This window comes from Lepus europaeus, chromosome 17, assembly GCF_033115175.1.
Source record: "Lepus europaeus isolate LE1 chromosome 17, mLepTim1.pri, whole genome shotgun sequence".
Lineage (NCBI taxonomy): Eukaryota > Metazoa > Chordata > Mammalia > Lagomorpha > Leporidae > Lepus > Lepus europaeus.
The window spans coordinates 78,716,149-78,731,496 of NC_084843.1; the positions used below are offsets into that span (position 1 = coordinate 78,716,149).

General features: G+C 40.9%; 1 protein-coding gene across 1 annotated transcript in view; it reads left to right on the forward strand.

Annotated features, from left to right (window-relative positions):
* PTPN20 (protein tyrosine phosphatase non-receptor type 20) overlaps positions 1 to 15,348 on the forward strand; it is a 55,163-nt gene that overhangs the window by 19,404 nt on the left and 20,411 nt on the right. The window contains 2 exon segments of the mRNA XM_062214316.1: positions 8,611 to 8,684; positions 8,686 to 8,821. Coding sequence (XP_062070300.1) covers positions 8,611 to 8,684; positions 8,686 to 8,821 — 210 coding nt within the window.

A 15,348-nucleotide genomic window follows, 5' to 3' on the forward strand; every position in this document is an offset into this window, starting at 1 on the left:
AAGGTAAGGTGTAAATTATGACCCCTAAGGAGGTATACTACATTTTTAAAATACCACATGAGGGTTTTCTAATATATTCATAGAGAGCCTAGAAATTACTTTTTTAAAAAAATATTTATTTATTTATTTGAAAATCAGTGTTACACAGAGAGAGGAGAGGCAAAGAGAGAGAGATCTTCCATCTGATGGTTCACTCCCCAGATGGCCGGAACAGCCAGAGCTGTGCCAATCTGAAGCCAGGAGCCAGGAGCTTCTTCCCGGTCTCCCAAGTGGATGCAGGGGCCCAAGGACTTGGGCCATCTTCTACTGCCTTCCTGGGCCATAACAGAGAGCTGAACAGGAAGTGGAGCAGCCAGGTCTCGAACTGGTGCCAATAGGGGATGTCAGTGCTTCAGGCCAGGACATTAACCCACAGCACTGGCCCCTAGAAATTACTTTAAGAATGGATATTAAGGGTGTGGGACAATGGTAGAAGGACCATTATGTTGAGTCAGGCTGTATTTATTCCTTTGAGTCCACTAAGAAGATATTTTGGATATAATTTAAGAGGTTAGAAACAGTTTATTTGGTTTGTTGTCTGAACCATAGTCAAAAAAGTGGCCTATTCTAAATGAAGATAAAATCCCAGAACTGCTTTGATATACTATAAAAGAAGAGATCCAAAGACTTAGGGAGATTGGAATGTTAGATTGAATTTATCATGTAACATCTGATCACCTACCTCAGGAGGGGCCAGAGGACATACCTTTCCCATGACTGTGAGAAATGTATTTGTGAGAGGAGTCTAAGCATCCTTGAAGAGCTCTGAAATCACTCTTCAGGTCAGAAATCACAGTGGAGATTGCTGCCGCTGATATGGGAAACTTAAATACAGGAGGTGTAATTGGATCCCAAACAGGGACCCCGTGCTGGGCATTCAATAACCAAGGGCAAGGTAGATGTTACTGTAATGGAAAGCAGAGTGACTGCTGTGGCCCTGGAGTGCAGTGGAGGATGGCCCAAGTCCTTGGGCCCTGCACGCCATGGGAGACCAGGAGAAGCACCTGGCTCCTGCCATCGGATCAGCGCGGTGCACCGACCGCAGCGGCCATTGGAGGGTGAACCAACGGCAAAAGGAAGACCTTTCTCTCTCTCTCTCTCTCTCTCTCTCTCTCTCTCTCACTGTCCACTCTGCCTGTCAAAAAAATAAATAAATAAATAAATAAATTAAAAAAAAAGAAAGCAGCAATCAGATTGGTTGGACCTATTGAGACCTATAGTTGGTGATATCATGCCGTTCCTAGAAATGAAGTACATTGGGAATTATTACATTCTTTCTTGATCTGTATAAGCAGGAAAGCTCTAGATCAAGTGAACAAAACTCTAACTTGAATCATAGACATAGAGAATCATGGCCCATCAGACTAGAGCCAATTTACAGATCCAGAACTTCTTGAATGAATGGAAGGCCAGACTTTGTGAACAAAGACCCTAGTATATTACCCAAAATATATATTGTTAACCTTTCTTCCAGCCTTACCTAAAAGTACCTACAGCTTTTTACTGGGGAAAAGGAAATAACTGGACTCTAGCTCGGAACTGACATTAATTCAAGGCAAACCAAAATGACACTTGATCCATCAGAGTAGGGTCTTAGGAAAGTCAGATGTTAAATGTAGTGTTAGTTCAAGTTCATCTCACAGTGAGCCCAGCAGATTCGTGACCTCATCTTGTGGTCAGTTTCCCAGTTGTGGATTGCATAATTGTAACAGACATACTCAGCAACGGGTCAAACACTTACATGGCTTCCCAGAACTGTGGACTGGGGGCTATTATGGTGGGAAAGCCCAATTGAAAGCCATGAGAACTGCCTCTGTCTAGAAAAAATAGTAAAGCAACAGCAATACTGCATTCCCTGAGGAATTTTAGATAGGAGTGCCATCATCAAGAACTGGAAGGATGAAATGGTGGTGATTCTATTACATCCCAGTTTAATTTACCTATTTTGCCTATACAGAAAGCAGATGGCTCATGGAAAATAGCAGTGGGTTATTGTGAGCTAATTCAGGTGGTGACTCCAATTGTAGCTGCTATACCGGGTGTGGCTTCACTGCTTTACAAATTCAACATCTGGGGCTGGCGCCGTGGCTCAATAGGCTAATCCTCTGCCTGCGGTGCCGGCACCCCAGGTTCTAGTCCCAGTCGGGGTGCTGGATTCTGTCCCAGTTGCTCCTCTTCCAGTCCAGCTCTCTGCTGTGGCCCTGGAGTGCAGTGGAGGATGGCCCAAGTCCTTGGGCCCTGCACCCGCATGGGAGACCAGGAGAAGCACCTGGCTCCTGGCTTCGGCTCAGCGCGGTGCACCGGCCACAGCGGCCATTGGAGGGTGAACCAACGGAAAAAGGAAGACCTTTCTCTCTGTCTCTCTCTCTCTCACTGTCCACTCTGCCTGTCCAAAAAAAAAAAAAATTCAACATCTGGGGGCTGGCACTGTGGCATAGCGGGTAAAACCGCCACCTGAACTGCTGGCATCCCATATGGGCACCGATTTGAGCCCCGGCTGCTCCTCTTCCAATCTAGCTCTCTGCTATGTCCTGGAAAAGCAGTAGAAGATGGCCCAAGTGCTTGGGCCTCTGCATCCATGTGGGAGACTGGGAAGATGCTCCTTGCTTCAGATTGGCACAGCTCCAGCCATTGTGGCCACCTGGGAGTGAACCAGCAGATGGAAGACCTCTCTCTCTCTCTGCCTCTCCTTCTCTCTCTGTGTAACTCTGCCTTTCAAATAAATAAATAAATCTTAAAAAAGAGAGAAATTCAACATCTCATTCCTGTTATATAACTTTATCTGGCAGATAACCTTTTCTTCATACCTATTAGTACAGACCACCAATCATAAACACACAATCGCTGTCTTTTTTAAAAAATATTTATTTATCTATTTGAAAGTCAGAGTTACACAGGAAGAGGAGAGGAAGAGAGAGAAATGTCTTCTATCCACTGGCCCACTCCCCAGTTGGCCAAAACAGCCAGAGCTGTGCTGATTCAAAGCCAGGAGCCTTCTCCGGGTCTCCCACACAGGCGCAGGGGCCCAAGGACCTGGGCCATCTTCTACTGCTTTCCAGGCCATTGCAGAGAGCTGGATTGGAAATGGAGCAGGTGGGACTCAAACCGGTGCCCATATGGGATGCTGGCACTGCAGGCAGCAGCTTCATCTGCTACGCCACAGTGCCGGCCCCTTATCATGTCTTACATCAAGAATATCAGCTTTCCAGCTTTCAGTCATAACTTAGTTCATATGGATCTTAATCACTTCCCACATGATCTCACACTCATCTATTACATTGATGCTAATTTGCCCTAGTGAGAAGTAGCAAATATTGTAATTGTTCATAAGAGATTGGCATATCATAGGGTAGGAAATACGTTCAACAAAAAATCAATGGCCTTGTACTTCACTGAAATGTCCAAGGTTTGGTTGTGTGGGTGTGTTGAAATAATCCCTTCTAAGGTGAGGGATAAATGGCTGCATTTGGCTCCTCCTCTAGCCACAAAAAGGCACAGAGCCTAGTAGGCCACATATCCCTTATTTGAATGTGACACTCTGGCCCACTTACTGAGCAAATTGCAAATACTAGTTTGAGTGGAGCCAAGAACAAGAGAAGACTCTGAAACAAATCCAGGTTTCTGTATAAGCTGTCTAACCAGTTGGGCCATATGATCCATCAGACCCAATAGTACTTTCAGTGTCAATGGCTGATAGGAATGCTATTTGAAGACATTTGTGTGCTCCTACAGGTGAAGTCACAGCATAGGCTCATAGGATTTTGGAACAAGCCCTGCAATCCATTATAGATGACTACTCTACTCTTGAGGAATAGCTTTCAGACTGCAACTGGACCTTGGCAAAGACTGAGTACTAGAGAACAAAATAGAACATGCTTAACCATGGGCCACTGCACCACAAAGTTGGATCTGCATAGCAACACTTCATCTTCACATGGATATATTTAAGGTTGGGCCTGAGCAGGCCTTGTAGGCAAAAGTAATTTATGTGAAGAAACTGCCCTGATGCCCTTGGTCCCCACCCCTGCTATACGACCTTTTCTCTCCCAGTCTATACCTATTTTCTCTTGAGGTGCTTCTATAATCAACTGGCAGAGGAAGAAAAGACTTCAGCATGGTGTACAGATACTTTCTGTACAAAATACAGGTATCAGCCAGAAGTGGGCATCTGTGTTATTACTCTGCCATCCCCCCTTTTCTTGTCACATTTCTGAAAAACAGTGGTAAAAGAAATACTCTCACTGGAAAAAATGTGCACTTGACTGTTTATTTTGCTTGGAGAGATGACTGGCGGTACCAATCCATACCAGTTCATGAACTGTGGCCAGTGCACCTTGAAGAAGCATAAATGAAAAATTTATCCACAAGACCTGTGGATAAATCTTGCAGAATGGGCAAAATAAAGATGATCTTTGATGAGCATTTCACAAAGGATGATCCCAGAAGAGGAGGAGGAGGACTTTAATATCAAGTGGATGGGACGTTCCATTCTGTGGCTATCACTTAGATAGTTTCTCTAACCATCTCGGTTGTCACCAAGGGTCTCAGGAACATTGTATCCATGATGGCAGGGTTGGAGATAATGGATACATTAAGAAATATGATTTTCTATCTAGCAAGGCTAACCTAGTCACCCACCACACAGTGGCCAATCCACCAGCCACAGAGACCAACAATGAGAATATGATATGGTACTATTCCTTGGGGTGATCAACCAGTTGTATGATGGCAGATTGATTACATTGGACCACTTTCTTCATGGAAGGAACAGTAGTTTCTTGTTACTAGAATGGATAATTGAATAGATAAGTGCTTCTGTCGAACTTAGCATCTGTGGTCCCACAGAATGCCTTTTGTCCATCATGGTATTCCTCAAAGCATTGCTTCTGATCAAGGAGCTCATTTTTTTTTTTTTTTTTGCAATTGGTTTGTGGCATTGGGCTCATGCTCATGACAGGTACTGGGCCTTCCATGTTACCCATAATCCTGAGCAGCTAGCTTGGTAGAATGAATGGCCTTTTGAAGACTCAGTTACAGTGTCAGCTAGGTAACCATACCTTGCAGAGCTATGGAAGTGTTCAGTAACACCCTGTATGTTCTAAGTCAGTATCTGATGTATGAAGCCATTTCTACTATAGCCAGGATTCAGGAATCAAGAGGTGGGCATGGGAATGGCACCACTTAACTATTATCCCTAGTGATCCACTAGCACAATTTTTATTCTTAGATGATATCATCTAAGTGATATTGCTGTGACAAAATGTTTTTCTGGCCTAGTGATAATAGTGGCTTTTTCATTAACATTGCTTGATATCCGAGGCTTTCTGTCTGCAAATTTGAATCTTTCTTGGGAAGAAGCAGCACATGGAATTATTTTGGGACTATGAAGCCTAGTTTCACTTAGAGACAAGAATTGCTTCATAACATGGAAAATGTTACTTAGTACAGGTTCTTTCTCTGAAAAGCACAAATATAATAGCACCTGCTGAAAGGGTTGTTTTGGGGTTGGCGAGGTAATGAATCCAGAGAACCATGCTGTGGGGGACCTGCTGGGCATGTTTGGATTCTGTTACAGTCTGTTGGGTTAGGGGGTTCTCGTGTCAGCACTTGGGGTATTTTCTGAGGTGCCATGTTAATGTCCCACTGTGATTTCTTTATGTAGTCTCTTTATCATTTTAATGTATCCTTTAGCATTTTTATCATTAGTGTCATCTTTTTCATCATTTTCCCCCCTGAATTCTGGAAACATTGTTTAAACCAATATTCTAAACCTTTAATAGTTTATTTCTAGTCACTTCCCTCTTTAGTGGTTTGAGCTGAGTAATCGTGGTTTTTATCTGACATCAAGCTTTTATTACTTTAGATTATTTAATTTTCACATTTAATCTCCCTTTTATTTTTTTAAAGATTGTTTGAAAGGCAGAGTTATAGAGAGACGGAGAGAGAGAGAGAGAGAGAGAGAAAGAGAGATCTTCCATCTTCTGGTTCACTCCCTAAATGTCTGCAATGGCCAAGATTGGGCATGTTGTGTCTTTAAGGTTGGTAATCACTGTGCCAGACTCTTCCTGTACTTACTGAGTAGTGGACAGATCGGGTCACTCACTGACACTTCACGTACTGTGTTCAGTAGTAATAACTGAGATTTCTATACGATACTTTTGGGGCTCAGAAGGTAAGTATTTAACTTTATTTGGGGGCTTGGAGAAAGATTTGCTGGAGGATGTGGCAACTGAATTAAGTAGCCAAATAAGAAAGATGGAAGGAAACAGTAGAAGATCAATGAGGTATGTATAGAGAGATGTAAGTCAAGTGTTCTTAGAACATAAAAGTTTAATTACAAGATTAACGAGAGAGGAGATGAATTCATAGAAATTGAGAAGGGCCTGACAAACATCAGCTGAGGAGCATTCACTGTTATGAAGACAACTGGAAGACTGAAGAATTTTAGGAAGAAAGTGGCATGATCAACTAGAGAAATTTACTTGGAGATGGGAAGCATAGACACATGTTTTCCAGATAAAATTGGCAGACTGATACATGACTTATGATTTGTGATTTATAAGTGACAGAAGGAAACGTTGATAATTATGGTATTCAATATGGTGGCCATATGTGTCTATTTAAATTTGAGTTAAATTTACATACAATGACAAATTCAGTTCCTCCTTTGCATAGCCACATTTTCAGTGCTTACTAATCTCATATTGTTAGTTGCTACCTTTTTGACAGCTTAGATATATAGTATTTGCATCATTTTAGGAAGTTCCCACCTTTCCTTGTGCATTTTTTCTTCTCTCCAATCAGTTTGGTTAAGCAGAAGCCAGAAGTGGTGGTAACTTAGTATTGGGTACCAGGAGGAAGCAAAAGGAAGTGTTGGTCTAGAACAATTCATGGATTTCTTGCTCCAACAGATTTGTAAAGTAGGAAATGAATGATTTGTAGGAGAAAGTGATCAGTTACATCTAGTGGACTGGATTAGCAGGTAGGTGATCACATGTGTTCAACAGGAGTGATGGGGGTGGAAGTTGAACCAGAATCATGAAGAGAGTGGTGAAGTTTAGAATAATCACCAAAGTTGATTGGAGCACAGACAATAACCTGGAAAAGGTTGCTGAGGTTGGGATCGTAAGTTTGTGGTAGCAACATGATATGCAGCTATGTGATTCTTTTCTTTCCAGCAGAACTGTGGGATTCCTGAAAACTGCGAGATTGACCCAGGGTAGAATTTTAGTACAAGTGGTGAGGTTCAAATGATCGAGTGTTTGGCAGTTTCAGCCATGAAGTCTAAGTTGCTTAAGGATGGGACTGGGATCAGGGGCCAGTCACTAGGAGTAGATGGGGAAACAAAGGCCTGGAGAGCTCCATTTGGTCCCCATGTTGTGGAGGTGAAGCACAAGTGAAGCTGTAGCATAAGAGCTGCTGATCAGAAGGTGATGTTGGAGATGTAGAACTGAGAAATTTCTTGGTACTGGACATTACAAATGATGGTGAGTCCAAGGAGTGCTCCCCTTTTCTACAGAGGTGCAGAAGGAAGCCAGCAGATTAGGATTCGGGAGTCCTGTATTACAGTCCCAGCCTCAGACGTGTGACCCTTCTGACCCAGTGTGTGGCTCTCAATCCTCCTTATCCTCACCCTTATGAGGATAAAACAGCACTCACCTTGGAGGGCTGGTGTGAGGATTAAACGAGCTAATTTATGTGATGTTCCTAGTATAGCACCAGGCACATCTAAGTGCTCAATTCGTGTCACTTGTTCGTATTCTTATTTTTATTATTGTTATTGTGTGTTCCTTTATAAAACAGAGAAAACTTCTATTCCTGCACCTTCTGGAATTCTCACAAACATCAGGGTTAGGCTTGACTACTCTTTGAAAACTCTACATGATACCAATATAGTACCTTCCAAGGGCACTCCAAAAAGTTGGTGGAAAATGGAATTAAAATTATGAGTTTTGTTGCAAACCCAGTTTTGAAGTTCATGCATAGACTTTCATAACATGCAATTTCTTTTAGATTTTTTGCTTTTATTTGAAAGGCAGAAAGATTTCCCATCTGCTGGTTCACTCCTCATATGCTTACAACAGCTGGGTCTTGGCGAGGCTGAAGCCAGGAACCAGAAACCCAGTCCAGGTCTCTCATGTGAATGGCAAGGACCCAAGTACAGGAGCCAGGAGCTTCTTCAGGGTCTCTCACATGCGTGCAGGGGCCCAAAGATTTGGGCTATCTTTTACTGCTTTCCCAGGCAATAGCAGAGAGCTGGATCAGAAGTGGAGCAACCAGGTCTCGAACCAGCACCCAGGTGGGATGCCAGTGCTGCAGGCGGCAGCTTTACCTGCTATGCCACAGTGCAGGCCCCAACATTTCCCCTTCTTAGCCTTCCTTCTGATTAGAGGCTTGGAGGTCCTGTCTTCCACTTGTTTGTAAATACATGCTAGATTATTTTGCACTGTACTCAAGGTACCATTGTATTATTATTATTAGTGGTGGTGGTGGCATATTAGGAATTGAATGAGATTGCTATTTAAGAGATTGATAAATACCTCTTTGCCTCTCTCTTTCTCTCTCTAACAGATGGGAACTAAGCACTTTGTAAAACACATGCAGTTCATCAAGTGGCCAGACCATGGCACTCCTGCCTCAGCAGAGTATTTATAGAATTTGTAATGTGAGGAAGAGCTACCTTACAGGACCCCTGATTGTTCACGGCAGGGCTGGTGTAGGCCGCACGGGAGTGTCCCTATGTCTGGGTGTTGCATTCTGTGCCATCAAAAAGAACTGCTCCGTAAGTGTGTGACTCAAGCAGAGGACCTGGCACGTCTGTAAATACAGTGCTTCTAACAGCCTGGCAGGAAGGGGGCTAGCAGGTGGCCTCCAAGAGCAACTTAAGGAATTGAAAGCACCTTAGCTTTGCATGTCTGCAGCTCACTTACCTTGCTGCAGGTTCTGGGAGGTCACGTGAGGGTTAAAGTACACCATGTAAGTAAAAGGTTTAAAAGGTTTAGGACAGTGTTTGGAACATAATAGAAATATAGTAAATGTGAATTCATTTGCCTTTTCTTTCCTTCTCTTGGCACACATGGATTTAAAATTTTTTTCCAGTAAATGTTGATAAAATGTTCCTGTGTTTAATGAACAGAATATAACATGTATATGAACACACTGGAAAAAATGTAGACTTCAGAGTTATTGAGAGGTGCCAGGGTTTGGCTGCCAATTTTGCCACATATATTCGATTTTGTGACTTTGAGTAAATTGTTTATCCTTTCTTAACCCCAGCTTCTTTTTTTTTTTATTTTTATTTTTATTTTTTTTTTTTTTGACAGGCAGAGTGGACAGTGAGAGAGAGAGACAGAGAGAAAGGTCTTCCTTTTGCCGTTGGTTCACCCTCCAATGGCCGCCGCGGTAGCGCGCTGTGGCCGGCGCACCGCGCTGTTCCGATGGCAGGAGCCAGGTGCTTCTCCTGGTCTCCCATGGGGTGCAGGACCCAAACACTTGGGCCATCCTCCACTGCACTCCCTAGCCACAGCAGAGAGCTGGCCTGGAAGAGGGGCAACCGGGACAGGATCGGTGCCCCGACCGGGACTAGAACCCGGTGTGCCGGCGCCGCAAGGCGGAGGATTAGCCTGTTGAGCCACGGCGCCGGCCCAACCCCAGCTTCTTATGTGTAAAATACAGATAATAATAGTTTTGGGTTTCAGCCAGTCATTAATTATCATTTACTTTTCTCCTAAATTTGGAATAAGCTAAGAGACAGACACAGGAATCAGATACTTGGCCATTTCCTTTATTATTGACTAAACTGACCAGACCATGAGACTTGAACTTGGTGGCCAGAAAGGCTTACTTACTCAGCTGTCTCCTTGTGCTGCAGAAGTGGGGAGGGAAGGCATCCATTTGCTGAGCAGGCCCTGAGGGAAAAGAGACTCTTAACGATTGAAAGGAAAGTGAAAATTCATCAGGACAGAGGTAACAAGAAACTTGTCCTGGCACCCATATGCGACAGATTTCTGTTGTTGTCAGAACAGGTGTCGCATCTCAACCCTTTCAAGGTTTTATACGGTTGTACCCCAACAGTGACAGTCTTTCCCTATGGCCACAAAATGGCTGCTGTGGTTCCAGTACTCCTCAGACCATCTCATGTAAAGGAGCAGAAAAACCGTCTCTTCAAGTTACTCCTTTGAGGACAGAAGACCCTTGCCTTTTTTGGAAGCTTGGGCCAGAATCTCCCAGCATTCACTTTTCTGACTGAGTTTCAGCCCCTTCTCTGCTCTAACGAGTGCGGTTATGTTGATGCTCTCAGGTCAGTCAGGACTGCTGTGGGCCATGTGGCTGAGAATGAGAGAAGAATGATCTTCAAAGCAAACTCTGTAGAGTTCATTACAAAGAATGACTAGAAGCTAGGTAGCCAAAAAATGACAAACATCTTCAAAAATGCTGAAATTCTAACTTACTACAATTCTTATTTCCTTAAGTAATATTGTTCTATTCTTTTAGCAGAAGACACATTACCATGGAGTTCATATAGTTAATGTATGATTCATAATGCATCTTTGTTGGTTTATACTTATCCTATTTTATGTCTCTTGTAGAAACTGTAAAACTGTGTTACATTTCGTCCTCTAAGGAGCACTGTCTTCCCCCCACATTACAGCATCTTCTAACTCAAACATGCCTTACCGTCAGTCACTTGTCAGGATGCTTGGCAGTATTTTTCTCTCTTAGTGCTGCATAAAATAACTGTATATTTTACAGTTAAGTATGCTTAGATTTAGTGAGCTATAGTGGTTCAAAACTAGGAAATACATCCATTGTCTCTACTGATTTTCCGTAGAGCTGTGAACTGTCATGAATTTAAATGATTTGACTGCTGCTCCTCTCCATTCCTCTCAGAAATTGTATTTACATATGTTTGTGCAAGATAAGCAAATAGAGATTACGAGTAAGCATGTAGAAACTTTTGGAACACTTTGTTGTGTTGCTGTGACATCCGAGCGTGTCATCAGTGGGTTGGTCATGTTGAACAGGGTGCTGTGGAACTCATGTGAGCAGTCTCATGTGGTACAAGCTGTGCAGCAGTGATGTGCTATGACCTGGTATTTCAAGATTAAATTATCAATTGTAATTCTAAAGATATGCAGATCTGAGTATGTTTACCATTTATACTTTTTTTTCATAGTCATTTAATTTTTTAATCAAGCCTGTTTAAATTCGTGCTATATCACTAAACACATTGTTTAGTTTATTGGGCAGATTTTTTTTTTTAATAGCAAGACTTTTTAGATGGAGTAATAGCTTATCTTTTAGTATAATTCCTTAATTTAAAGAATTTAAATTGTAATTACACCTTACTGTTTTTTCTTTCTCCTTTTTGTCATTGCAACTTTATTACCAGAACATCATCCTGCATAGAACTTAAGCCTCAAGTCACATTTATTGAAACAATGTAGTATTCTGCATTTTTTCAATAATCAAACTGAAGTATTCTTCCTTTTTTATCATATAATCTTCAAGTCACAATATGCTGATGAAATAATTATGTAGCAATATCTGCACATTCATTAGATTACAGTGGTAAATATTTTTATTTATTTATTTCACCATTGTTTAGCAATTTTACATGATTTTTCAGTCTTAGCAATTCAAAGTACTGTTTTACAGGAAATCTGCAGGGTATTAGTGTTCCGTGGAAACATTGAACATCAGCTTCTGTTGGCTTTTCAACACATATTCTTTAACATAATCCTTTTTTCTTTGAATTAATTCTTTTTTATGTAAATAGCAAGTAAGTCTTAATGGTTCCTGTGCTCTGTTAGGCAGTGCATTTTTTTTAAGGTTTTATTTATTTACTTAAAAGAGTTACACAGAGAGAGGAGAGACAGAGAGAGAGAGAGAGAAAAGAGAGAAAGAAGAGAGAGGTCCTCCATCTGCCAGTTTGCTCCCCAATTGGCCACAATGGCCGGACCTGTTATGGGAGCCAGGAGCTTCCTCTGGGTCTCCCATGTGGGTGCAGGGGCCCAAGGAGTTGGACCACCTTCTACTGCTTTCCCAGGCCATAGCAGGGAGCTGGATCGGAAGTGGAGCAGCTGGGACTTGAACCGACGCCCATATGGGATGTCAGCACTGGAGGCGGTGACCTTACCTGCTATGCCACAGCACTGGCCCCAAGGCAGTGCATCTTTGCAAATAACACAATGTCATTTCAGCTTTCACAGTCAATAATGAATAAAAAACTATATACAAGAAATGATAATAAACTATATACAAGAAATGATAATAAACTATATACAAGAAATGATAATGTAAGTAAAATTCATATAAAGTCTTTTGGTCTTCATTTCTTTTCAGGCACTTCCATCGTCATTATTTGGTAACCACTTCAGCCCCATTCAGAAAGCTATGTTTTTTCTTTACCCAGAAGTCCAATGAAGCTTGTTCTGTCACCAGTAAATTTAGGTTAATGAGTAATACAAGTTTATTTCCATAGTTTGCCTAGTCTTAAGTATAAATTCTTTTAAAAACTCTGCAAAGAACCAATAAATTTTCATTTGAATGAGATTTCATTTTGGTTTTGGAATATGCAGTTCAGTGATTTGATACATGTATGCTTATAAATAGATTATCTCAGTCAAATTAATTAACACATTCGTCAATTGCGTGTATGTATGTGGTGAGAACACTTAGGATCTACTCATATAGCAAATTTCCAGTAAACAATAGAGTATTAGTAACTGTGGTCACTATGCTGTATGTTAGATCCCCAGAACCTATTCATCTTTTTTTTTTTTTTTTACAGGCAGAGTGGACAGTGAGAGAGAGAGAGAGACAGAGAGAAAGGTCTTCCTTTGCCGTTGGTTCACCCTCCAATGGCCGCCGCAGTAGGCGCGCTGTAGCCGGCGCACCGCGCTGATCCGATGGCAGGAGCCAGGTGCTTCTCCTGGTCTCCCGTGGGGTGCAGGGCCCAAGCACTTGGGCCGTCCTCCACTGCACTCCCTGGCCACAGCAGAGAGCTGGCCTGGAAGAGGGGCAACCGGGACTAGAACCCGGTGTGCCGGCCGCAAGGTGGAGGATTAGCCTAGTGAGCCGCAGTGCTGGCCAGAACCTATTCATCTTAAAACTGAAAATCTATGCCCTTTGACAAACATTTCTCTGTTACCCTACCCTCAAACCTAGGCAATTACTGTTCCACTTTCTGCTTTCATAACTTGGACTTTTTAAAGATTCTCCATGTAAGTTGAGATAAAACAGTGTGTATCTTTTTTCTGTCTGGCTTATTTAACTTGTATAGTGTCATCAAGATTCATTACAACTGTCTGGATTTACTTCTGTCTAATGTAATGTTATTATATGGTTTATAGTACACATTGTTTATAAGACACATAAACCAATGGAATAGAGTAGAAAAATATATCTAAATACTTGGAGCCAACTGATTTTCAACAAAGGTGCCAATAATACATGTGGGAGAGAGAACAGTGTCTTCAGTAGGTGACACTGGGGAAATGGGTTACCTATATGCAGAGAATGAATCTATACACACCTCCCTCCGTTACCTTCTGGATTAAAAAGTAGACTAAAGACTTACAAGGAGGGCCTGAAAATATAGGCAAAATGCTCCATGACAGTGATGTGGGCAAAATGAGTGGATAAGAACTCAAAAATCCAGACAATAAAAAAAAGAAAAGTAGGATTAAGCAAACTGAAAAGCTTCTATAAAGAAAAGGAAACGAGAGTAAAGAAGCAACCTACAGAATAGAAGAAGATATTTGTAAGCTGTGCATCCACCAAGGGGTTAATATTCAGACTGTTTCATTAGACATCAAACAGCTCAATGACAAAAATCTACATAATCTGAATAAAACATGGAGAAAATGATTTGAACAAATATTGCTCAAAAAAGACATACAATGGCCAATGATACATGAAAAATTGTTCAACAGCAATGATCATTCTGGAAATGGAAACTGGAATCACATTGAGAGATAACCTCACCCCAGTTGGAATGACTAAAGTAATAAATACTGGTCTGAATGTGAAAAAAACAGGAAACTTTGCACAAAGTTGGTGGACATATAATGATTATGTTATCTGTTATTCATATTCTGTTCTATTATATATTATATATATTGTATTTTAAATACATAAAATCATATATTTTATTATGTTAATGTATTATGTTTTTATTATTATATCTGTTTTGTCTATTCCATTGGTCTCTGTGTCTTTTTTACTATTGCTGTGTTGTTTAGCCTAGAGTTGCTTTTTAGTATATTTTGAAGTCAAATATAGGAAGATATGGGAAAAAATAAAACTACTGTATTATACAGCAATCCTACTCCTGGATGTTTATTCAAAGGAACTGAAATCACTATGTCAGAGACATTTGCACTCCCATATTTATTGCAGCACTTAAATATCTAAGATATAAAATCAACAAAGTTGCCTCATTGGTGGATGGGATGAATAGATAAGAAAATATGGGTCATGATGTTTGATGTCAAGTCTAAGAACTCATAATTCTGAGGCACATTTCCTATATTCTATAACTTTACATTTTATGTCTCAGTTCATTGTTAATTTTTGTGAAAGGTATGAGGTTTAGGTCAAGTTTCACTTTTTTCTTCTTTTCTGCCCACGGATATCCAATTGTTCAGCACTGTTTGTTGAATTGCTGTTGCACCTTTGTCCAGAATTGTTGGGCATATTTTTTGGGCCTATTTTTGAGTCTGTTCTCTGTTCCATCAGTCTATGGCCTTTTGCTAGTACTACACTTTGTATTAGTGTAGTTGTATGGTAAGCTTCAACATCAGTGTAATTTATTCTCCCACCTTTATTCTTTCTCAAAATTATTTTTACTTATTGTAGGGTTTGCGTCTTCTGGTATAAATTTTAGAATTAGCATGGCTATGTCTACAAAATAACTCACTGGGATTTTGATAAGAAATTGTTTTTAAATCTACATAGATCACTTTATGGAGAGCCTACATATTTACTATGTTGAATCTTCTCATCCATGAACATGGTTTGTCTTTCCATTTGTTTAGATCTTTGTGTTCTTTCTTCAACGTTTTTTCATTTACAGTATACATTTCTGTATGTTTTTTGTTAGGATTATCCTATTTCATTTTCTTTGGAATGATTTTAAATAGTATTGTGGTTTTACTTTCAGTTTCTACACATTAGTTGTTAGCATATTGAGATGCAGTGTGTTGATCTTGTATCTTGTGACCTTGTTGAACTCACTTATTAGTCCTGAAAAGTTTATTTTAATTTGTTTTAGATCCCTTAGGATTTTCTACATAGATAGTCATT